The sequence below is a fragment of the Halichoeres trimaculatus genome, unplaced genomic scaffold (genome assembly GCF_033239565.1).
Source record: "Halichoeres trimaculatus isolate MK-OKI-2021-1 unplaced genomic scaffold, fHalTri1.1 fHalTri1_scaffold_1, whole genome shotgun sequence".
NCBI lineage: Eukaryota > Metazoa > Chordata > Actinopteri > Labriformes > Labridae > Halichoeres > Halichoeres trimaculatus.
The window spans coordinates 43,528,542-43,554,239 of record NW_027437179.1 but is presented as its reverse complement, the minus strand read 5'-3'; the positions used below and the strand labels follow the sequence as shown (position 1 = coordinate 43,554,239).

The window sequence follows — 25,698 nt, the reverse complement described above, 5'->3', positions numbered from 1 at the left end:
GGAAGAGCTTTTCCTCAGTGTCCCCCTGTCTCTGTGTTAGCTTCAGGATGCTAACTTTAGCTGCAGTTAGCCTGTTGTTTTAGCCTGTAATGTTACGGTAAACCAGCTTCTCTGTTTTCTAAACATTGTGCACTCGGAGCTCGTGGCGCCGCTCTCAGTGACGTGGAAGAGCGGGGCGGTATCAGCGGTGGCTCATTTACATATGAAGGCCACGCCCACTAAATCAGAGCGTTCTGAACAGAGGGGCTATGAGAGCCTGGAAACAATGCTGCTGTGCTTGATTTATTGGCTTTTTGGACCAAAACATGTTACTACCATTTCATGAAGACATCAATGATCCAGATTAAACTGCAGGAAAGGAGCAGGATATGGGAACTTTAACGCCTGATTTAAAGCTGTTCAACCCTGTTTAAGTTTTTAAATCAATCCCCAAACAGACGCTGGGGCTGTAAGTCCAGAAAATAGATTCTCACATTTTTCTTTTTCAATGTTTGATTTGATTGAGCTCAGTCTGCAGGATGTGTGCAGACTTTTAGCTCCAGTTTGGATGTCACCTACTGCTACACCTGGATCAACCAGCGAGTATTATCTGTGTTTACGTCCAAAACCAAAGAAAAAAGCTAAACTTGGACCAAAACTACCCTGAAGTCAGTCTCCATCGCTTGTATCTTCACATTTTAGTTTCTGTCCTCTAACATCTTAAATAAAATAAGTTTTTCTGGACTTATCAGCTAAATGTTGCTCATTTTAAATCTAATGAAACACTTTTGAAAACACCTGCATAGTTTGTGACTTTTTGCAGAGTGTGGTGATTCTCAGTCCAAACATCTCTGAACTATCGACTCGCTCTGCACCATCGCTCTGCTCTGATGATTCCTGTGTTTACTGTGCAGATTAAACCTCTCTGGATGAATGTTTTCGCTTTCTTTCCTCTTCTTCTTCTGTTTGTATCAGAAACCTGCAGGCTTTGTCTCTCTTTGAAGACAGAGATCATCGCTTTATTCCTCTTAACCGTCTCGTTTGTTGATGCAATTATCCCCATGTTTGCCTAATGTGATGCTGAGTGACTCAGACGTGCACAAACAGAAATTACTGCGGTTTACTCTGAGGCTAAATGATGACCTTTGCTATCTGAAACGCTCACACCGTGTGACTTTGTGAGCGTGGAGCTTTGGTGAGATGAATCCAGCACTTTTCAGGATCAGACGTGAAAAATAATGACGACAAAGAAACAGGGAGAAGTTTTCAAGATGCTGCAGGAGAATGTTCTTCATTTGGCAACACAGTTTTTATCAGAGCTCTTCAGTCCAGGTTTCTAACACATGATCAGGGGTCTGCAACCTGTGCTTTCACAGGAGCCGTTTAGCCTCACCTGGATAAAAATCATTCAGGAGCCACAAAATCTACTTTACCTCCACAAATAAGACAAAAAAGTGGATACAGTTCTGTATATAATAAATCTATAATCAATAATCCAAATAAAAGGTTTTTTAAATTTTGTGAAATTGTGCATGTGATGTCTAATTTTTTTCAATTTTGACAAATTGGCCAAAAAAAAAAAAAAAAAAAGAACAAAACAAAAAATATGACTTTTCAAAAAATTTTGCAATTAAATTGATCAATTTAATTTTTTAAAATTTTGATTTTTTGGAATTTTTTTGAAATATGAAAACATTTTTTGATGCCAAAAATTTACTAAAAATTAATAAAAATTAAATTTTAAAAATCTGTGATAACTTTCAAACATTTTTGAAATGGCAAATGTGCAAAAAGATAATTTAAAAAAAATCTGCAAAAATTTCAAACAATTCTGCAATTCCAAAAATTTGCAAAATATTTGCAAAAATTTTGAAAGAATACTTGAATTTGATAACATATATTTAAAATATCACTCAATTCATCATTTTCTGTTGACTGCTCATGTCTTGCCATATATCAATCATGTATACTAAGCCAACACAAATTTTAAAAATAAAATTGAAATTTCAAAAATTGCAAACACTTTTTTTTAATTAAAAAAAATAATAATAAAAAAATAAAAAAAAATGCAGAAGTTTCAAAAAATTTCAAAATTAAATTAGTTGGCACAAAATTTTTAAACTAAGAAATTAGCAAAAAAAATTGAATTTTAAAAATTGCACAAATCTTGAAATTACAAGAAATTATTTATATAAAAAAAATCTAAAATAAAAAAATGCAAAAAAGTCACAAAATATTAAAGATTTAAAAAAATTGAAAATAAATTAAGAACATTTGGGTTTCACAACATTTACTGATGATATCCTTTAACTCATCATTACTCGTTTGCTAACGTCTTCCCACATATCGAGCATGTATATTAATCCGGCACGTTGTCAGTTTGGTTCAACTTAATGTTAACGCAGGATTTTATTTAAAACATTAAAAAAAAACAACAACTTTATTTCAATAATAATTGTTTAAAGCTACAAGGAGCCACTGCAGAGGAGTCAAAGGGCCGCATGAGGCTCCAGAGCCGCAGGTTGAAGACCCCTGCATGTTTCCCTGGACCCATTAAACCCAGACTGGCAGTTGGGATGTGATCATGGTTTAAACTTTGTTATGGCGGCACATGTTAGCATGCAGTTGCAGAGTTTTTAGAAGACTTTTGGAGTCTTTCATACTTGACAGAAACCTCCTGAAATGTGCAGATCTGTAGCAGCGGTCTGGACGTCCAGCGCAGCCACAGGATTCCTCCCTGAACCGTCTCATGCATCTTATACAACCTCTCTAAATCAACGCCACATACTGAAGAAGGCAGTCTCTCTGAGCCCCTCACAGCTTATATAATAAGGCAGATCCCTCCGGATCAGCTCCAGCCGTCTCTATAAACCTGTGGTCTGGCATTAATAGCAGCTCCGTTTACCTCATCCTAATTGCAGGGTTTGATTCATTTGTTTGGGGCTTTCAGAGTCAGGACTGGTCCAAACGGAGGGTTAAAGTGCCAAGTTAATGGTTGTTTATGTTGGAGCTAGCCGTGAGGAAGCTGAGTCAGCCTTCTGGAGAGGAGGGTCTCTGCTGGAGGAACACGGCGCGGGAGATCCAGTGTGACGGGAGGTGGAGGGGCGGCTGTGGGCATGCACGATGTGTGGGAGAGAAATTATTGCCAGCCAGAGGAGTGTGTCTGTCTGTGAGTGTGTGTGTGTGTGTGTGTGTGTGTGTGTGTGTGTGTGTGTGTGTGTGTAAGTGTGTGTGTGTGTGTGTAAGTGTGTGTGAGTGTTACAGATCTGGAAGGTGGTCCAAAGTGTTGTTATTGTCCTCTAAGTCGTCTTCGTCGTCCTCGTTGGCCATGGGGTTTCTGCTGATGACCAGCTCCAGTCGGTCCCCGGCCTCCGTGATCAGAGGGACGGCCAGGCAGCAGTCGAAGTCCCTCGTCCTCACGTGGTTCACCTGGACGGGGACAAACACACGCAGGAGATGACTGCATGAAGGCGTAACGACACAAAGATTCACTCCGAGCTTTTTTATGTTTCGTGGTTTACTGTGGCTCCAAAAAACAAGATGGTGAACGACACACGACTTTAAGAGGATCACACAAAAACCAGAGGAGGATGTTACAGGGACTGAATATAGTATATAATGGGGTGACTGACTGATGTGACGTTTTTTGACAAGAAGTTCCAGGAACTCTTACTTCCTAAAATTTCTTTCCTAAAATTTAAATGGTCCCTGTGGCCTGTTGTTTGTATTTGTTTCCTCTGAGACCTGGAGATTATGCAATTCATACCCATAACATGTGGAGAAAAAAAAATAGTTGCACTACACCGCCAGACCAGAGGGGGGCAGACAAACTTCTATGTATAATAATTTAGTAATCAATTATCTAAACAAAAGGCTTTTTAAATTTTGTGAAATTCCAAAACATTTTAATGCAAAACAAAAAAAACGCTAAAAATTAATTAAAAAAAAAATAATTGAAAAATCTGTGAATATTTCAAAACTTTTTGAATTGTCAAATGTACAAAAACAAAAAAAAGTTTAATGTTAAAAAAAATCTGTGAAAATTTCAAAAAATTCTGAAAATTTAAAAATTGACAAAAATTTGCAAGACTTTTTAGAGAATACTTTAAAGTGATAACATATATTGATAATATTGCTAAACTCATCATTTTTTGTTGTTTGATAATGTCTTGCCATAATAATCATTTATATTAATCCGGTTATTCAGAGCCACAAATTTGACTTTATCTTCACAATAAAGACAAAAAGTGTAAAAAATTATTTTCATAGTGAAAATCTAGTAAATAATTATCTAAAATATACGTTTTGAGTGTTTATAAGTTGAACATGTGATTTCTTAGTTTTTGTATTTGTTTAAAATTGGCAGATATTAAAAAAAAAAGAAAAATTAAAATTGTGCAATATTAAAAGTTTCATAGATTGGCAAAATGTATGACATTTCAAGTTGCAAAATGTTTTTTAAAAAAAAGTTCAAAAATTTGCAATTACCCCCCCCCCAAAAAATAAATAAATAAATAAATAAATAAATAAATAAATAAATAAATAAATAAATAAATAAATAAATAAATAAAATAAAATAATTGAAATTTGCAAAAATATAAAAATTATAAGAATAGTAAGTTGAAAATTTGCTTGATTTTCCAAATCTGTGAAAGTTGCAAAAAAATTGCAAGATGTTTTTTCTTTAATAATTTAAAATCATTTGAAAAAAAATGACATTTCCTTTTTCTTTATTTGTCAAAATGTCAAAAAAATAAAGTTAAAAAATTGCAATGTCAAAAAAATGACATTTAAAAGCTTTTTTCCAAGAGGTGATGCAAAATGAGTTCAACTAAATGTTTAAGCATGATTTAATTTAGTGTCAGTGTCTTTAATCATCAATACCCCCTGTAAGAAAAATAACAATTCTTTTTTTCAATCATATTTTTTAAAGCTACAAGGAGCCACTGCAGAGGAGTCAAAGGGCCACATGAGGCTCCAGAGCCACAGGTTGAAGACCCTTGGTCTACTCGATATCCACTGACACGTTCAGCTGAAGGGCTCCAGTGTACAGGGTCACTCTTTAACCTGTAACACCAGGAGCTGACAGAGACATGTCGACCTTTTCTCCAGACAAACCAGGAAGAGAAAAGGCTCATTAACCAACAAAGCTGTCGGCATAAACATGAGATAATTGTCCTTCTCTGCTACCTGTAGGATCCTGTCGTAGGGTCTGAGCCCAGACCGGTCTGCGGGCCCATCAGGTCTGATCATGTTGACGTAAACTCCTTTCTCCAAGAAGCCGTCGGACACGCTGAAGCCGAAGTCGTCGTTCTCTGGATCCTTGATGACTGTGACCTGAAGAGGACGACACGGCGTGGACGATTAGTTTGACAGATGTTTGAGGTCCGTTTGTTTGGTTTGGCTTTAAACGAGCAGGAAAGGAAGTGTGTGTTATTTCATCCATCAAAGCAGAAGATGCTCTTCTCTGAAACACAGCGTCACGTTTTTATCTGCCGCCTGTGTTTGAGCTGCATCAGAAATACAGGATGTGGAGTCTCTGAGTGGTTGAATGAAGCTCTGTCTTGTACTGTATGTCCTGGACTACACTACCCCCCCCTGTAGACTTCACACAGGGATGATTTAACCCAGGACCCTCTGCAGACCGCCCCTCCACACGGACCACAGCATCATTACGGGACAGTATGGAGTTTGTTTTCTAATGTGAGCCAGATGTTCCTCTGAGCGCTGCGGCTCCACGGAGCAGAAACAGGGAGCAGAAACAGGGAGCGGGCAGGAGTGTGTTATGTATGAATAATGTATGATCTTTTAATGAGACGCCGTTTAGATGCTGTAACACTTTGGCTCGGGGCCATTAAACCAATCAGACCTTCATTTTCTCCTCCCCAGGGTCAAAAACGCAGTTTCTGCTCCTCCCCTGGGCTGAACACGACCCAGACCTGTACATGAAGTCAGGGCTATAAATCAGACCGGGGGGTAGGGTGTGTGGCCAGCAGGGGGTCTCAGCGGTTATAACACGTATATCATACTGTATTATGTAACACGTGCACTGTAAAAATATAAAGTCAACACAAAAAGTTTAACTCGTAGAGGGCACCGTTTCTTCCAGCTCTGCATTTAACCAGACTTTAACCCCATCCAGGACTAAAGTGGACTCCAGGGTCCAGGGTCGGACTCACCTTGTGCAGCTCCAGAGGCGTCGGGGACAGGATCCCCTGCATCTCCTCTTTGATCCGACGCGACTCCCACGTCCTCTCCGACACCCTCAGCGAGGCCTTGGGTTTGGGGTCGTGGTGCAGGAGAGGGGACTGGTTGTCTGGGTGGATGTGGGCCCCCTGGTGCAGGTGGGCCTCATGGTTGAAGAGAGCCTCCTGGTACGGGTGGACGTCTGGGCAGAGTTGGTGCAAAAACATTTGTGTTTTTATATTTACTGAACTTTATTTAAAGAGACAGAAGACCTGCTGTGGTCGTCTGCAGTTACCTTGGTGGAACGGGGCCTCCTCATGCAGGTGGGCCTCCTCGTGGAGGTGGGGCCCCTGGTGGAGGTGTGCGTTTTGGTGGAGGAGGTTGGCCTGGTGGAGGAGTGAGTTTCTCCTCAAGGGGCTCATTCTGCTGTGGCTCAGGATGGGCTCAGGTGGAGGTTTGTTCACGCCATCGACGCCCAGACTGATGGCGGTTCCTGTCATGATGGACGCCTGGAGAAACAAGATCACCAAGACCCTGAAACTTCGGTCTTAATACACCTGTAAAGGACAGGTAAATGTGCATGCTTCACCTTGTGGTGGCTGGACTGAAGTTAAGTTGTTGTTTGTATGTTTTTTTGTTTTGTTTTGTTTTGTTTTGTTTTGTTTTGTTTTGTTTTGTTTTTTTTTGTTTATTAGACCCAAAACATTTTTTTTTTTGTCCTGAAAATTAAGATTTTCGTGGCACTTTCCTTTCCAATCAAGCCTGGTTTATACTTTCTTGGTTGCTGATGCAGTTGTGAGCACTACAAACTTCTGTTGCCATGTTAGCGTCGTACTGCAGTACCCCTCCGACACACATGGGGGCAGTGTAGTCTGTGAGATCATCAGTTTGTAAGTGAAACCATGTTTACTGCTTGCTTTAGAGATTTTAGTTATATTAAAGCTTGTTTATTAATAAGAGACTAACTACCAGGAAAGAAAGAAAGGAGCGTTACGGTGAGGTCGATGCGCGGTTATGTAAAAGTTTCCGATTAGCTCCATAGAGGGGCCCAAAACCTATGAACAGAGCCAAACTGGGACCCGTGTTTGTGTACATCTTTCCCCTTTGACAGAAACCATGCACAGTACAACAAATGCCAACATCTGCATTCCTGCATCACCTTCAGGTCATTTGTGTTAAGATGCTAATGCTACGTCAGGCTAAGGTTGGTGCTACGACGCCCACTGACCTCTATCTCCCTGAGGAGCTCTGATTGGCCGCAGGTCTCAAGGTCCTCGAGCGCCTGACACCAGAAACTGTCGTCTGGATCCAGCAGGATGCCGTCTGGGGGTTGGCCTATGAACCTGTCACACACACACACACACACACACACACACACAAACACACACACAGATAAATGAAGCTGCTTTAGCAGGAAGTAAACACACTCTGGAGTCAGCAGGCCGATCAGATTTGGTCCCTGGTCATGATGTAGTCTTTACTGGGTTTTGGGGCCTTCATACCTGCAGAAACTCATGATGCTCTAACGAATGCATCATCATCATCATCATCATCATCATCACTATCACTATCATCCTGAGGGTGTGTTAGCGTGTCAGAGCGGCGTGATCTCTAAACGCCGTCCGTCCCTCAGTGATGAGATGAATTCACTTTCACTGAGCAGCTGCTTCTTCTCCTCACCCTCCTTCCTCTTCATCTCTCCGCCCCCGTTAGTGTTACATAACCCCAGTGAGTGTTGCTGTCCTCAAGGCTTAACCTCCTGACTCATCGCACACACACACACACACACACATGTAGTTGGTCTCACCGGCTTCATGACTCAACCTCCACTCTCAGGTTTCCACCTCAACATAAACTGACGCTGCTGATTTTGGCACGAGGAGACGGTGAGCGCAGCCCTCCGTTAAACGCTCAAACGCTGAGTGTATACGATAAAAACACACAGTTTGAAGTAAACACAGGTCCAGAAAGGAAAAACAAACTCCTGCAAAACACTTTAATGCAGATTTCTGTTGTTTTTACTGAGGATGAGTTTAGGAATCAGTATTTGGGGAGCCCTGATTCAGCTGTCATGAATCTGTTGGACCAGGCTGAGCTAGCCTTCAGCAAACACTGCAGCAGATCACTAATGTTCAGTGACCACTACGTCAGGATCTGATGATGTGGGGTGACGTGGGATAGAAGTGTGTCCACACATTCAGAGATGGTGGTTTGGGAATAAAAGTACAGACCCTTCATTCGTTTGCAGCTTTGATCGAGGATTCAAGAACAGTTGATCAGAAGGTTATTGTTCAGTGAGTTCATAAACCATTTATAGACCCTGAATTATCATACAGATAAACTGATGGTGGGAGCAACAAGGATGGATGGATGGATAGATGTTGGATGTTCGGATAGATGGATGGATGGATGGTTGGATGGATGGATGGATGGATGGATGATTGGTTGGATGGATGGTTGGATGGATGTTTGGTTGGATGGATGGTTGGATGGATGGATGGATGGATGTTTGGATAGATGGTTGGATGAATGGTTGGATGGATGGTTGGATGGATGTTTGGATAGATGGTTGGATGAATGGTTGGATGGATGGATGGATGGATGGATGGATGTTGGATGGATGGATGGTTGGATGGATGGATGGAAGGATGGATGGTTGGATGGATGTTTGGATGGATGGATGGATGGATGGTTGGATGGATGGATGGTTGGATGGATGTTGGATGGATGGATGGTTGGATGGATGTTGGATGGATGGTTGGATGGATGGATGGATGGATGGTTGGATGGATGTTGGATGGATGGTTGGATGGATGGTTGGATGGATGGATGGATAGATATTGGATGGATGGTTGGATGGTTGGTTGGATGGATGGATGGATGGATGGATGGATGGATGGATGGATGGATGGATGGATGGATGGATGGATGGATGGTTGGATGGATGTTTGGATGGATGGATGGATGGATGGTTGGATGGATGGATGGTTGGATGGATGTTGGATGGATGGATGGTTGGATGGATGGATGGATAGATATTGGATGGATGGTTGGATGGTTGGTTGGATGGATGGATGGATGGATGGATGGTTGGATGGTTGGTTGGATGTATAGATGGATAGATATTGGATGGATGGTTGGATGGTTGGTTGGATGGATGGATGGATGGATGGATGGATGGATGGATGGATGGATGGATGGATGGATGGATGGATGGTTGGTTGGATGTATAGATGGATAGATATTGGATGGATGGTTGGATGGTTGGTTGGATGGATGGATGGATGGATGGATGGATGGATGGATGGATGGATGGATGGATGGATGGATGGATGGATGGATGGATGGATGAATGAATGTAAGGATGGATGGATGGATGGATGGAATAATGATTATTTATAATTTACTGATCTTTGATTGAACCTTTGACCCCAATCAGCTGGGAGGTAGTTAAATATTTGTACTCAGATAAAGTACTCTCTTACTTACTGAAACAGAGATTGACCTGATTTGGGCAAAGGTCAGACTGTGAGCAGAAGCCAGAGAAACGTGATGGTGTATTAAATTCACTTTACAGCAGTCTCAGTAAAAGCAAAAACTAACTAGGATTTCATTACGAGGATGAAAAATGTTGGCTTTTCTCTTTATCAGTTTATTCTGAGTTGTTGATCTTAAATTGATCTTTTTGATAGAATGGTTGAACTTCAAGTGACACCTGATGCAGGAGCCAACAGGCCACAGAAAAAACGATGCTTCATTTATTCTTGGGTGGAAAAAAAACAATGGTAAAAGACTAAAGCTGAGTAATTATTTTGACCAAATTTGTCTGTCCTTCTTTTTCTTGAATCATCTTTAGACGATCAAACAAAATGTGGAGCGGTCTGAGTTCAGAGTTTGTTAATGAGTGACAGGATGAAAATACAGAGTGAAAATTAAACTGATATCTCTCATCCTGATCGCTCTTTTAAAGTCAGACAGTCAAACAAAGCTGAGCCGTACCCTGGGGGTTTGTCCCAGTCGTCCTCGCTGAAGCCCCCGTCACTGAACGGGTAGTTCTTCCTGCGTCCAGGAGGTGGCGTGGTGCTGCGCTGCTGCTTGGCGCTTCGCCACTCGTGTGGGTGCAGAGCGATGCCCGCCGCCTGGTGACTGTAGGTACCTGCAGGAGGAGACGGACGCAGGGCTCAAACAGATGAAGTGTTTGAGATTACAGATTAGGATTTGGGATTTTCTTCAAACTACTTTTCATCCCCAGCGACACGTGTTAATCCACTGCTCACCCTGGCTGCCGTAGCCGGCGTCCAGCCCCGAGCCGTCCCATGACTCCATGGCAGAGTCCACGCTGGGGATGGTGGTGGAGTAGAGCTCGGACAGCTTGTTGGTCTGCTGGCTGTCCGTCAGGTCGTCCTCCTCCGTGTCGCTGATCTCGTTCTCGGTGGTGTCCTCGGCCTCGGCGGACTTCCTCTCCTCCAGGTCTTTGACAGAAAGAGCAGCTGTGAAACCTGAGCTCTGAGACGTTCATCAAACAGTGAACCAGTGATACCCAGTAGATAATGAACTCTCTGAGGACTTACTGTCCAGCTGTTTCTTGATCTTCAGGGTCACCGTCTCCCCGGCCATCTGTAGCAGGTGGATGGCTTCACTCAGAGGTTTTCCTTTCAGGCTGACGCTGTTGATGGCCAGGATTCGATCGCCCACGTGGATGGCGCCCGTCCTGGACACAGAAAAAAAATATGATCATTTCAACAGAAAACCCTTGTTGAAATGTTTTGTTTTAGCTGCTGTCTCTTTAAGACTCCTCGCCCCATACGCCCCCTTCACTTTGATTGGCCGGCACTTTGACAGCTGTTGGTGGGTGGAGCTATGGGAAGAAGCTTGTGAGCTCTTTCCTAAGAGCAGAGTGTTTTTATCAGTTTACAGACAGACCCAGGGATTTCTACAACATGTGAATCTAAAAATGCAGAATACCTCCTCTTTAATGTCCTGCTCACCCTATCTGGATTTGCTAAATTAACTCTCACATATCGCTACAGTGTAATGTCCAATCAGGAGAAACTCCTGAACGTCTGAAGACTGAAATGAGAGAATCAATATCTGTTAGGTTTCCTTTTTAAGTTTAAAAACCTCATTACCGACCCAAAAGCTGGATTTCAGTTTCAAATGTTGTTTAAGGCCAAACGTTACTCAGCAGCTAAAGAAGCCTTATCATTAATCATTATGAAACAGATTTAGTTGTTAGAGACCTCTAATAAAAAATAATTTAAGCACTTCATTGGAGTTTTTGGGGCCTAGCAAAGAAACCCCCTTAATTATTAAATTATTAAATTATATAATATTATGTAATTAATATTATATTTAATTATTTTATAATATATTACATTTTTTTATATTGGGTTATGTTCTAAAAATTTATATTAATTTATATTATATTGTATTTTATCATGTTATATTAATATTACTATTACCAGTAGTACTTATCAATATAATACATTATATTTTATCATTTTATAATATATTGTATCATATCATATTGTATTATATTATATTACACTGTAGTATATGAAATTGTATCATATTATATTATATTATTTTATATTATATTGTATCATATTATATTGTGTTATATTGTATTTTTGTATTTAACTATATATTTTATCGTGCTGTATTATATTGTTATATTATTCTATAATATATTCAATTTGTTATATTGTATTACATTGTATCATATTATATCATTTTATATTATTTTTATTATATTATATTATATTATAATATTATTTTATATTAAATTATATTATATTATATTATATTATATTATATTATATTATATTATATTATATTATATTATATTATAATAAATTATATTATATTATATTATATTATATTATATTATATTATATTATATTATATTGTATTATATTATTTAACTAAAGCGAATTTGCAAGCTTAATTTTAAACATGGCAGAGAAGTCTTGTTGATAATTTACACAATACTGAGTATAGATAAATTGCTGAAGGGTTCTGTGATACAGTCGTTGATTTACAGCAAAAATAAAATCTAAGCATGGTTTTATGTCTCATTTTAAGTTTAAACTGTCCACCCTTTTACCCTCTCATCAGAAGAAATAACACGGGTCAAGAAAGAAGAACAACAGGTTTGAAAAATATTTGGAAACTCTTTGTTGATCATGACAAAAACTATTCTGACACAGTTATCCAAATTCCCAGACTTTTAAACCAAATAACTTTCATTTTATTTCACGTTCTTTAAATGATTAGCCCTCAATTGATTCAGAGAAGCTCTGTTCATTTTATCCTTTTATTTCATTTTATCCAGTTGTTATTTTGTTGTTTATCCATTTCTTAAACCATGAGATCAGCCATGCAGCTGTGAAAGTAGAATATGAATCGGGACAAAGCTGGATTTTTGTTGCTATAAACTTAAAATAACATGGCAAGTCTTATTAGACTTAATACGAGCCCAGGAGTCCAGAAAATCTCTCATGACAAGATACTAAAAGATAAAACAACATCTGAACTGATTGTAAAGAGCAAAAAAGAAAAATTAACGAACACACAATTCTCAGTGTTTGAAAGCAATCAGTGAGTCATTTTTGTCTTTGTTTTTGAAATAAAACATTTTTCCAGACTCGTCAGGTGAATGTGGCTCATGTGAAGTTTAACACAAATTTTTCACTAAAAATCAGACAAAAACATTTGCTTCACATCAGATTTCACTTCAATAATCTGCCTGTTTAGATAATCACGTGTTTAATCTGAGGTCAGAAAAACTCGCTGACTCCTGAATGAATCCTAGCGACCACATCTCGTCCCACCACGTCTGACCACGGCTATGAAACGCTCTGAAGGAGAAAACTCAGCTCTGCTCACATCATCGGCCTCTTCCTCTTTTCTGTGGAGCTGTTTATTTTTAGAGCGCTTTTAGCCGACAGGTCTGAGGCTGAGTGCTTTATCGACATCAGTTTAGGACAGGAAATAGAACAATTACATCACAGACTCCAAGAAACGGGGCCGCACACACACAGCGTGTGTGAGTGTGTGTGAGTGTGTGTGTGTGGATGCTGCCTCGCTGGGTGTGTGTGGATTATAAAAGCTGACATTTCAGCTCCAAACACACGCCCCGAGCACGCCGCCATGAACCGGTCGGCTGGATGTGATTGGGACGATTGTGACTCAGGAAAACGTTACGTCATCCTGTCATTCTGCCGCCATCCCGTCTTTCCACGGCGTGGTGTTTCTCATTAGGTCATCTGTCCGCGCGGCGTCACACACACCACCTGCTGCACACTCAGCTGCCGCTCAGGGAGGGAATCCCTCTATTTACTGCCCCCGGCCTCTTCTATTATTTCTCCTAATAAGGGTTTCAAGCCGCTGGCGGAGAGCGCCAAATAAGGCAGAAACCGTCGTTTGATCAGCAGGGTCAGCTCGGCGCTCAGCTCGGCGCTCTGCACGTGTTTCCGCCATGACTGCAGAAGAAGAGATCAGTCCCTCACAGATTAACGCCGTGCTGAACCAGAGGAGGTAATGATTCACCCGCTGAATAAAAAGACGCTTTAAATGGGATTGACCTTTCCTCCGTGTTTCTACATCAGCCTCCGCTCTCAGGGGGTAAATAGAGAAAAGGTCGCGGCCTTTAAACCCCAGGCGTGACCTTTGACCCCAGAGGGGATAATTGTTATTCTACCCACACACTGGTCCCTCTCTGACGGGACGTTTCTGGAGATTTACTGCTCCTCCTCCACGTGACTCAGCCCTGTGTGTAAAACATTAACTGTGGTTAAAGATGGACGACCTGTCTCCACCTGCTCTCACAAAAGTGAAACCAAAATAGCCCCAACACACAAACAGTGTATAAAGTTTAATGGGTCTTCTGTTTGTGTTCCTCCTCTACACTGCAAAAAACTGAAAACTCATCAAGAGTTTTTGTCTCATTTTCAGGAGAAAATGTCTTGGCACAAAGGGACGAGAGGAAAAGTGACTGTATTGATACATTTTCAAAGTTTTAAGCACATTTTCAAGGTTTTCTTGTTCCATCGGCAGATTTGTTATTTTACCTGTTACAAGCAATCCAGACCCCATTTTTTCTTTGAATAACAAAAATCAAAATGTTTTTCTGGAGGCATAAGTTGACTGTGGCTCATATCAAGTAAAACAGACGTCTTTTTTACTTTAAAAAAAAAACAAAAATACTTGATGTGATTTCAGTTTTTTGCAGTGCAGTTACTCTGTAATAGTTAAAACTCGACAGGAGTTGACTCCATGGTGTAAAATCATTTCTGGAAATTAAACACAGAATAACCATGTATTTTTATTTAGACAAAAGTTTCAAGTAAGCTTTTAATAAACTCATTTGAATGAATGGAGCTGAACACTGCTTTCGTTGCCCAAATGTGTGTGCATATTTATGACGAGGCAATCCCTGTTTCCACAAGGAAGTATCTTGTAAAAACAGAAAAATCAGAATACGATGAATTCATGTTTTTCCAAGAACACTGTATAACACACTGTATATATACATTGTGTATATATATACACTGTGTATATATATATATATATATATATATATATATATATATATATATATATATATATATATATATGTACACTGAAAAAAAATATATTTATATTTTTTCCATTATATATTATGTATTTTATGATGAAAATTAACCGTTTTTCCAAGATAGTATCTTGTAAAAAACAGAAGAAAAAAATTATTCCATATTTTTCCAAGAAAAAAATAAAAATTATATATATATATATATATATATATATATATATATATATATATATATATATATATATATATATATATAATATTTTTATTTCCTTTTTTTATTTGAAGTGAATGCAACACCATATTGTCAACACATAGCTGCATAGCTCCAAAAATGAATATCCCCTCACTCATTTTTAAAAAATATTTGTTTTCCACATGCTCGATGTAAATCCTATAATAAGTGTGGCTCAGAGCAAACCAAACACATGTCAAAAGTGCTTTTTTTTCACCTAAAGTTGCTCAAAACCTAAATATTGCAATAGAAAAATAAGATGGAAGAACCCTTAATCTTGAAAAACGTCTAAAATTTTGATGTAAAGTTTTTGACACTCTTATGACGTGTTTTTTCAGATGTTCGGACATTGAATTTTTTTGCAAAAGTGCCATGAAGACACCTTTCATATTTTTCAGACCTGGAACCAGCCAATCAGAGTGAACCCTGTTATTAACCCTGAATTAACCCTGATGAATAACCCTGTTATTCAGCTGTGACGTTTAAGAACCAGAAACTCTGTTTCCCAGCGTCGACATGAAACCATGAAACGAGGGTTTCTCAAAATCTTCATTTTGGCCGTAGTTTTCAGAATATATTGTTTACAGATGTAAAGCTGGGGTTTGGTGTGGATGACAAGACTTGATGTATGGAATAATTTTGGATGAATGTAGCTGATGACCCCTGGTCCAAAGGTTCAGGTGTGTCCAACATACAGAGGACACAGTCCATCAACAGGTGTCTGATTCCTTTCCTCCTTTTCTCTGACAGTTTCCTGCTCCCTCCACCTTCCTGTCCTTTCAAAATAAAGGCATGAAGCCTCAAAAACACCAACAGGAATCATAAACACAGAGATCGATCATCGCTGTGGTCTGACCTGAGGAACAAACACTGAAAACACCCACGTGTGTGTGCTGCAGCTGCTGCGTGTTGGAGGATGGTGTGATGATGATGATGATGATGATCAGCTGAGGGCTCTCTGTGTTTCAGAGTGAAAACGTGTTGATGCTCGGAGCGGTGATGAGACTGAATCATAACATTAACATAATGTGGTCTTTGCTGTGTTAACGCTCTGCTCTCGTTTCAGTCAGGATCATCTGCTCAGTGGAAACACACGAGCAACTCTCTGATCAAGTTAATTCAACTGTTTTGTGATGTGTGTGTGTGTGTGTGTGTGTGTGTGCACCTCTCAGCCAGCCCCCTCTTGGTCAGTCCAGAGATGGTGATGGGGTCAAAAGGCTCCTCGGTGCCTGAGATGGTGATCCCCAGAGGGCCTCCGTACCGCTTCAGCTCCACCGTGTAGATGATGCTGCCCGAAGTCTCCTGCTCATCTGGAACACACACACACACACACACACACACACACACACACACACACACACACACACACACACACACACACACACACACACACACGCACACATCCCTCCAGAAGTAGGTCAAAACTCAACACAACACTGGAGAGGAGTTTCCATGGTAACGGAGGAGCAGTGTGCATCGTCATGAAAGACAAAATGTGCACGTTTCGTCCCTCGTGTGTGTGTGTGTGTGTGTGTGTGTGTGTGTGTCTGTGTGTGTGTGTGTGTGTGTGTGTGTTCGTGTGTGTGTGTGTGTGTGTGTCTCCTCTGAGTCATAATCTGTCTCTGTTATGTAATCACATCATATCACATCAAACATCTTCAGGGCCGTGATTAACTCATAACGTCCCAGAGTCAAAGATGGAGGCTGAAACGTCTGAGACCAGGGTCTGAAACTGGATCCAGATCCAGATTCCCATCAGCAGGACGATGTTTATTCCTTCCTCTTTTTCCTAACCTCCTCATAAAAACTTCTTTTTCTCAGGTATTTATTTCTAAAAATCTGTTAAATGATTCTTGACTTTTAAAAACGTCTTTAATTTCATTTTTTCCAACAACAATCAATCCCACAGTATCTTTAGTAGCAGCAGGACTTGTTAAGTTGTGGACAACAGCACCACCCTGTGGAGAAATACAGCTACTGCACCTTAACAGTATTCCTCCCTCATTGGTTTATTTCTATTCAAACAACTTTATTGCTGAACCCCAGCCTGAAATCTTATCTTTTTTTTGTCTTATTTTCAAATAAAAAAATAAATAGTTTTAGACTTAATCTGGGCCTTTTCAAATCTAGACTGAAGACATATTTATTCAGGATGGCTTTTAATACCCAGTAGTGTGGTAACACTCTAACTTTTTACTTTTACTCTGTTTTACTTTATTTTATTGTATTTTACTCCTTTCACTGCTTTTATAGTTTTTATTGCTGTAATTGCCTTTATTTATTTTTAATTGTTTTATTTATTGCTCTTTTTCCCCCACATATTGTAAAGCACTTTGGTTCACTGAAAGGGTTGTTGTGAAGGGCTGTATAAATAAAGAACATTTACATTCATCTGACCAGTCCAGAAAAAATGTACTATTTAAAGTTATTTAAAGTCAAAATGAGGTCTGAAATGCTGATCAAGAAAAAAAATCTGCTAATGGAGCAAGAAAAATCATGAAACTAGAATAATGTCTGAATACCAGAAACTTTTCTCTTGTTCCATTTGCAGATTTATTTTTACTCGTTACAGCAATTCAGTCCTTATTTCTACTGAAAATGAGACAAAAACACGTGATAAGTTTTTGCAGTGTAGTGGTTCTGCACTTTGATATCTCCACGTGGATGAATCACTAAAAGCGATGAGCTCTTTAGAAACACACACACCCTGAAAAATGTCTGTGAAGATTGGCTCCTTGGATTGTGCTAATTGAACTTCTTTGTTTTGCAGCAAGCCTCGAGTGGATGCTTGAGGAACCGCAGTTTTTGACTCATACTTCAACGCTCAAAGTCGACACTTCTTTGAAACAAACAGTGTGTAGTGAACTGATAATGAAGAGGACTGATTTTTCCTCAAATCAAACTTCCCTCCTCAGACAGACGTGTAAAGACCTGACCTCGCTGTGAGCCTCCAATCACTCCCTCTTACCTGAGTTGTCCTCGTCTTTGCGTATCTTTAGTTTGACCAGCTCCTCACACTGCTGCAGGATCTGCTCAGCGTCGTCCCTGGAGCAGTTCTCCAGACGGATGTTGTCGATGGCCAACAGTTTATCCCCGGGCTCCAGCGTTCCTGTTCTGGAGGAGACAAAGAGACGGACAGAGACACAAACCAGAAACTATCACAGCTGATATCAAACTGTTCAAACTCACAGCATGCTCACCTGAAGAGGAGGAGGAGGAGGAGGAGGAGGAGGAGGAAGAGATGTACAGAGCAAAACCTGAAAACTACGCACTGGTTTTTAGCTTAGATTGAGTGAAAAGTCTGGGGAAATGTCATATTTCAGGATTAAATGAGCCAAAAAGAAAGACTTTTAGAAAGAAAGAAGACTTTTATCTGGATTTATCCTGTGAGTATGGCCTACAGTACGTCCAAAAATAAAATTATTTTACAATAAATAAGTTTTACAGTTTTACAAAAAGTCTTAAATGACTTGGCTCAGTCTTGCTTCAACTAACAGGAGCAGAAAAAGTGAAATATTTGCACAAAGACAGAGAAAGGTGGGAAGAGGAGGTGTACCTGTGCGCCATGCTGCCTTTCTTGATGTCAGAGATGATGAGGGGCTCTCCCTGTTTCTTACTGGCTGTGGACACAGATGACATCACCGTTGAAATGTTATATCATAAGCAAACGTGTCTCAACACACCGTGTGTTTGTTTTAAAATGAATAAAGATCAGATCTTCTTAGCTCAACTTTTCTTTGTTCAATACGACTTTTCCCAGATCCAGCTCCACGAGGTAAGGTATTTACCAACAGTTAGCTAAAGCTACGCTTTGAAACGTGACAACAAGCTAACTTTGTCAGTTTGTAGCGTAGCTTAGCAGCTGCTATATTTCTCTCTCCTCACAGCCCGGTGCTCTGAGACGTGTCTGTAACGTGTAACGTTAGTGAATCCTGGTTCTGTCCTACCAGAGCTCATCTACCAACTCCAACCTCACCAAGCAGAGCTAACGTAACCTGGCTCTTCATTTTATTGATAGACTCTCAAGTTTGAACAGACCACTGCAGAATAACTGCTGACTGTGGGTTGGAGGCTACATTAGCACTAACACATTAACCTGGGTTTAGCCTTTAGCCCGTGTTTACGGTTTGAGCGAGTGTTTTAGCCTTTAGCTTGTGTTTTAGCCCTTGGCTTGTGTTTTAGCTTGTGTTGAGCCTTTAGCTTGTGTTTTAGCCTTTAGCCCATGTTTAAGCCTTTAGACAGTGTTTTAGCCTTTAGCTTGTGTTTTAGTCTTTAGCTAGTGTTTAAGCCTTTAGCTTGTGTTTTAGCTTTTAGCTAGTGTTTTAGTCTTTAGCTCATGTTTTGGCCTTTAACCCATGTTTTAGGCTTTAGCTTGCATTTCAGCTTGTGTTTAGCATTTAGCTCATATTTTGGCCTTTAGCCTGTGTTTTAGCCTTTAGCTTGAGTTCTAGCTTGTGTTTAGCCTTAAACCCATGTTAAAGCCTCAAGCGCATAGCCTTTAGCTTGCATTTCAGCTTGCGTTTAGCCTCCAGCTCTTGTTTTAGCATTTAGTCCATTTTTTAGCCTTTAGCCCTTGTGTTAGACTCTCAAGTTTGAACGGACCACGGAAAAATAACTGCCAAGTGTGGGTTAAAGACAACATTAGCATAACAGAGTAACCTAGGTTTTAGCCTTTAGCTCATTTTTTGGTTTTTAGTTTATGTTTTAGCCTTTAGCTCTTGTGTCAGACTCTCAGGTTTGAACAGACCACTGCAGGATAACTGCTGACTGTGGGTTGGAGGCAACATTAGCACAAACACATTAACCTGTTTTAGCATTTAGCTCATGGTTTTAGCCTTTAGCTTGTGTTTTAGCCTTTAGCTCATGTTTTGGCCTTTAGCTCATGTTTTGGCCTTTAGCTCGTGTTTTAGCTTGTGTTTAGCCTTCAGCTCTTGTTTTATCGTTTAGCCCATGCTTTAGCCTTTAGCGCTTGTTTAAGACTCTCAAGTTTGAACAGACCACTGCAGAATAACTGCTGACTGTGGGTTGGAGTCAACGTTAGCACAAACACATTAACCTGGGTTTTAGCCTGTAGCTCAAGTTTTTGTTTTTTAGTTTGTATTTTTGCCTTTAGCTTATGATTTAGCCTCTAGTTCATGTTTTACCTGATAACAAGTGTTTGAGTCTATAGCTCATTAGTTAGCCCCAAGCTCATGTTATAACCTGTAGCTCGTGTTGAAGCCTTTAGCTCATGTTTTTTTTGGTTGTTGTTGTTTTTTTGTTTTTAGCCCATGATTTAGCCCCCTTAGTCTCCAGCCTGTTCTTTAGCATTTAGCTGGTGTTGAAGCCTTTAGCTCATGTTTTAGCCTTTAGCTTGTAGCCTTCAGCCTGTGTTTGTTATGTTTTTTTCTTCTTTAGCTCATGATTTAGCCTGTAGCCTGTCATTTAGCCCCTCATTGACATGGCTTTGTCTTTTGCCTGTTCTTTAGCATTTTGCTGGTGTTGAAGCCTTTAGCTCGTACATTAGCCTTTAGTCTGAGTTTTTCTTAAGCTTCTGTCTTAGACTTTAGCTTGTGTTTTAGCCTTTAGCTCATGCTTTATTAGTCTCGTGTTTAGTGATCAGGGATATATCTGTAAGGCAGACTTTTGCATATCTTCCACTACTTCCTTAAATTCATCTTCAGACGGCTGAAAGTTTAGGATTCAATCTTTTTTTTCCTCTTTATAAAATCTTCCTGGACAGAAACAGAGACTGACGGAGGCTGTAAAGTGTTTTACAGCAACATGAACATGATCAGGAGCACAAATCTGTTAGATCAGCAGCTGGAGTCTCCCTGTGAGACCAGCTGTGACATCTTCCAACCAGCAGAGGGCGCAATTGTATTATTTTACGTCTCCACAGACTGCCACAGTAAATAAAGCCACTATTTCATAACCGGGTTTGGATGTGTGAGGACTTCTTTCTCCAGATTTGGTGCATTACAGCAAAAATAGAGCAGAGCCAAAAAACAGAGCTTCAGAGAGCGCCGCTGCTGCAGAGAGGAAACCAGGACCACAAAACCACCACAGGATCCAAACCAGGGACTCTGTAAACCGCTCCATCTTTTTAATACAGTGTTTCTGATTCTGAACGCTCACATTTTCCACAGTAACATGAATTAATCACTGAGTAAACCTGTTTTTTCCTGACCAAACTGTCCGTTAAATGTCCGTGCAGGTTGGACAGTGTGCAAGATGTGCTCTTACAAATTTTAACGTCCACAAACTCTGACAATCAGTTATGAAAATACTGGAAGACTAACACTTAAGTCACAGATCATCAAGGTCAGTGGCTCTCTTAAGGCCTCTTCATTTAGTTTCTGGGTTTGTGCTCAGGACTTTATTGTTCAAGAACAAAAAGAGTAGATTTAAAGTCACAGAAACTGTTTTTGTTGCATTAAAATTTTCCTTTGCCCAAGGCCAGGCGATGAAAAACAGCCGAGATAAAGACGAGGATAAAGGGAGGAGAAACAGCCAGGTGTGGCTTTAAATCAGCTTTTATTTCCTAATTCTTCGTTCCTAATGTGTTTTCATTCCCCTCTAAAGAAACCTGAAATGCACAGAGTCTCAGAGGAGCTGGATGGATGCGCCGGCCTCGCCTCCGACTCCAGCCGGCGGCGTGAGATGGATGGAAACAGAATGAAAACAGAGACGGCGTTTGGCCTGATAGCTAAATGAGTTTAAAAACACAGTCTGTGTTTATCACCCAGTGGTCCTGCAGAGATTAGTGCATGTGTGTGTGTGTGTGTGTGTGTGTGTGTGTGTGTGTGTGTGTGTGTGTGTGTGTCGTACTGGAGATGGTGAGCCCCAGCTCCACTCCTCTCTTCTTGGGCAGCTTGACGTGGAAGGTGCCGCTGCTCGGCACCACAGACTCTGTGACAGAGACAAAGAGGAGAAAACAAAGACAAACGTTTGTTTACATTCGTGATCAGCATTTATCTCCTCCTCCTCCTCCTCTTCCTCCTCAAACACACACTCCTCATCCTCACTGTCAGCGTGCAGATCACTGACAACACTAACTCCTGCACCCAGGGAGGCAGACGTGACACAGCAGACGGTTCAGACTCATCCTGACGACCTCCTCCATCAGTTTTATCTCCTCTAACGAGCTGAGCTGACCCTGACAGACACAGGAAGTGGATCAACGTTACTCCGTTCCTGCGTCTGGGACTCTCTGCCTCAGCCTGTGGGCTCCTGATCAGATTCTCTAATTTCCCTCTGGAGTTAATCTGTGAATAAATGTTCGTTTGGAGATATGAAGTTATTTACTGATGCAACAAAATGAAAGGAGAAAAAAAACATAATAAGAGACGAACTGCAGAATCAAAATAAATCAGTTCGTTGATTATTATTTTAACCACAGAGTCAACTGAAGGAGTTTCAGTGAAACAAATGTTAAAATCCTCAGAGTAAATTCATTATATCATATTACATCAAAACTAACTTCTTCAAACACATACTGAGTGAAATATACTGAAAAACGTCTTATTTTGATCTCAGTGATTGAGAAAGAGCAGACTGATCTGTCCCCCCAGCTCTCTTGATGATGGTACAGCCCGTGGTTTCCATTAGCAGCATTAGCTCGTTGTAGCTCTCAGAGAATCAGAGTTTTTGCTCTAACAGGGTGAAATCTCCCTGATGGAGTTAAACTCTGCAGCAAAGAGCCGTCATTACTCCTTCCACCTCCTGCTGAGAGGAGACCGAGCTGTCAGAGACAGAGACGACCTCCTCACCTTTCACTGGGAGACGCTTCATCAATCATTAAACAACTCTGATCAACTCTCTCTGGTTAACTTTCTCTGATAGACTCTCTCTGAAAGACTCTCTGATAAACTCTCTCTGATAAACTTATTCTGCTTGACTTTCTCTGATAGACCTTCTCTGATAGACTTTCTGTGATACTTTCTCTAATAAAATCTCTCTGGTAAACTTCGTCTGATAAACTCTTTTTGATAAACACTCTCTGATAAACTCTCTGTGTTAGACTTTCTCTGATAAAATTTCTCTCAAACTTTCTCTAATAGACTTTCTGATAGACTTTCTCTGATAAACCTTCCCCGATAAACTCTCTGTAAAAACTCTCTCTGGAAGAATTCCTCCCAAAAACTCTCCCTGATAAACTTTTTCTGATAAACTTATTCTGATAGACTTTCTCTGCTTGACTTTCTCTGATAGACTTTCTCTGATAGACTTTCTCTGATAAACTTTCTCTGCTTGACTTTCTCTGATAGACTTTGTCTGATAGACTTTCTCTGATACTTTCTCTAACAAAATCTCTCTGATTAACTCTCTGATAAACTCTCTGATAAACTTCGTCTAATAAACTCTTTTTGATAAACACTCTCTGATAAACTCTCTGTGTTAGACTTTCTCTGATAAACTATCTCTGATAGAATTTCTCTCAAATTTTCTCTAATAGACTTTCTGATAGACTTTCTCTGATAAACCTTCCCCGATAAACTCTCTCTAAAAACTCTCTCTGAAAGAATTCCTCCAAAAAACTCTCCCTGATAAACTTTCTCTGATAAACTCTCTCCGATAAACTCTTTCTGATGGACTTCCTCCGATAAACTCTCTGTGAAAAACACTCCCTGATAGACACACCGTATAAACTTTTTTTCATTAATTATATTTTTGACAAACTCTCCCTGATGTACTTTCTCTGTGATAGACTTTATCTGAGAAACTCTCTGTTATAAACTCTGTCTGATAAAATTTCTCTGATAGACTTTCTCTGATTAACTCTCTCTGATAGATTCTCTCTGAAAAACTCTCTGTGATAGACTCTCTTTGGAAAAACTCTCTGTTATAAACTCTCTCTGATAAATTTTCTCTGATAAAATTTCTCTGATTAACTTTCTCTGATAGACCTTCTCTGATGAACTCTCTCTGTGATAGACTTTTTTCTGTAAGATTCTCTCTCTGATAGTATTTCTTCTGATGAAATCTCTCTGATAGACTTTTTCTGATAAACTTTTTCTTTGATCACCTTTCTTTATTAGACTTTCTCTGATAATCTCTTTCTCTCTCTGAAAGACTTTCTCCCAAACACTTTTTCTGATCAAGCCTCTCTGACAGACTTTCTCTGATTAACTCTTTCTTTGATAGACTTCCTGTGATAAACTCCTTCTGATAGACTTTCTCTGATTAACTCTTTCTGACAAACTCTCTCTCTGATAGACTTTTCCCATAGACTTTCTCTAAAACACTTTCTCTGATAAAATGTCTGATAAGATCTCTCTAATAGACTCTCTTTGAAAGACTTTCTTGGGTAGACTTTCTCCAATGGGCTTTCAAGGTAGACCTTTTCTGATAAACTGTCTCTGATAAACTCTCTAGTAAAATCTCTCTGATAGACTTTCTCTGATAAACTCTCACTGATAAACCTTCTTTTCTCTGTCTTCAGCGGTGAGCCTGAGAAACACCTGCAGAAATCAGATGAATCAGTGATGGTGGTGGATCTCTTCACAAACCTGCTACATCGAACTCGATCTCCAGTGTGACCTTATTGGTCAGCGCTGCGTCTCGAAGGAGCTGATTGGCCTCCTCCAGCGTCCCGTCCTCTGTTGGGATCCCATTGATTGACAGGAGGCGGTCTCCCACCTGCAGGAGGCCACACCTGGAAGAGGAGCGACCGTGATGATGTCAGAGAGGTTAAAGGATGCTCGTCTTTACCTAAGGAGGAAGTTTCAGCTCATGCAGAGTTTTAAAAACCATGAACTGATTTAAGGCGGTGTTGACAGAGTCTGTTTGGTTCCTGCATGTCAAACAGGAGGAAGGTGCTTATTGATTCCTGCAGCGTGGGCGCAGGGAGGCCAGCTAATTAGCGTTGTTAGCGTGGGCGCTAATGGAGAAAGGAGTGTGGCCTCAGGGTGCAGAAACACACCCAGCACTTAAAGAGGCTGTTAATACGACAGGAGCACAAATCAACACACACACACACACACTCTTACACACACTAACACACCAATCGTGTTATTAAACCAAAAAGCAGAGCAGAGACTGAGGAAGATGTTAACGTTTGACCAAGCAGCTCGTCAGGATCCAAACAGAGGTTGGATGTTGAACACGTGAACAGTTTCTCTTCAGTATTTATAGAAAACCTTCTCTACGCTCGTTTTTACAGTAGATTCTTTAAAATATCACCCCACCCACACACACCGTACTGAGCCAAACAGAGCTGTTCACACACACCGTACAGAGCCAAACAGAGCTGTTCACACACACCGCCAACATCAGCTTCACATGAATACAGCGTGGAGCTTCTTTAAATCCTGAACATGCCAAAGCCTCCGTGGAGAATCCTTCAGTGTGTGATACACTCAAATAAATCAGCACACACACACACACACACACTGCCTTTATCTGTGAAATGCAGCTCCTTCAACACATCTGTATGATCTGAATCCAGTTAATTTGATTATTTTTGTCAGAAACTCTGTAATATTTTTACATTAACATCAGCTAAAGTTTATAAAACATGTCTAACAAAGACTGATGCCAGAAAAACTAAAGAGGTCTTTAACCAAACTTCACAGAATAATGTGTTAACATGTGCTTCAGCTCTCTTCAAAACATTTTTGGAAGTTCCATTTTTTTTTTTTTACTTGTTAAACATAACATCTTTTTTTTTTCTGAGCTTTCTTATAGAAACAGTAAATCAAGAGACTGTGAGCTGAGCTGCTGCTAACAAACAAAAACAAGACAT

The 25,698-nt window shown here is 40.1% G+C and overlaps 1 protein-coding gene across 9 annotated transcripts in view; it reads right to left on the bottom strand.

The window, feature by feature from the left end:
• Window positions 1-2,293: 2,293 nt before the first annotated feature.
• Window positions 2,294-25,698, bottom strand: part of grip2b (glutamate receptor interacting protein 2b) — a 355,529-nt gene continuing 332,124 nt past the window's right edge. For all 9 annotated transcript variants that reach the window (XM_074668264.1, XM_074668291.1, XM_074668247.1 and 6 more), the window contains exons 13-25: window positions 24,464-24,609; window positions 21,783-21,863; window positions 18,529-18,592; window positions 17,941-18,086; window positions 16,138-16,282; window positions 10,737-10,876; window positions 10,443-10,637; window positions 10,165-10,321; window positions 7,394-7,508; window positions 6,461-6,674; window positions 6,159-6,367; window positions 5,170-5,316; window positions 2,294-3,408 (exon numbers count right to left, since the gene is read on the bottom strand). In XM_074668264.1, coding sequence (XP_074524365.1) covers window positions 3,238-3,408; window positions 5,170-5,316; window positions 6,159-6,367; window positions 6,461-6,674; window positions 7,394-7,508; window positions 10,165-10,321; window positions 10,443-10,637; window positions 10,737-10,876; window positions 16,138-16,282; window positions 17,941-18,086; window positions 18,529-18,592; window positions 21,783-21,863; window positions 24,464-24,609 — 1,930 coding nt within the window. In that variant the 3' untranslated portion in view covers window positions 2,294-3,237. The remainder of the gene's footprint in view (window positions 3,409-5,169; window positions 5,317-6,158; window positions 6,368-6,460; window positions 6,675-7,393; window positions 7,509-10,164; window positions 10,322-10,442; window positions 10,638-10,736; window positions 10,877-16,137; window positions 16,283-17,940; window positions 18,087-18,528; window positions 18,593-21,782; window positions 21,864-24,463; window positions 24,610-25,698) is intronic.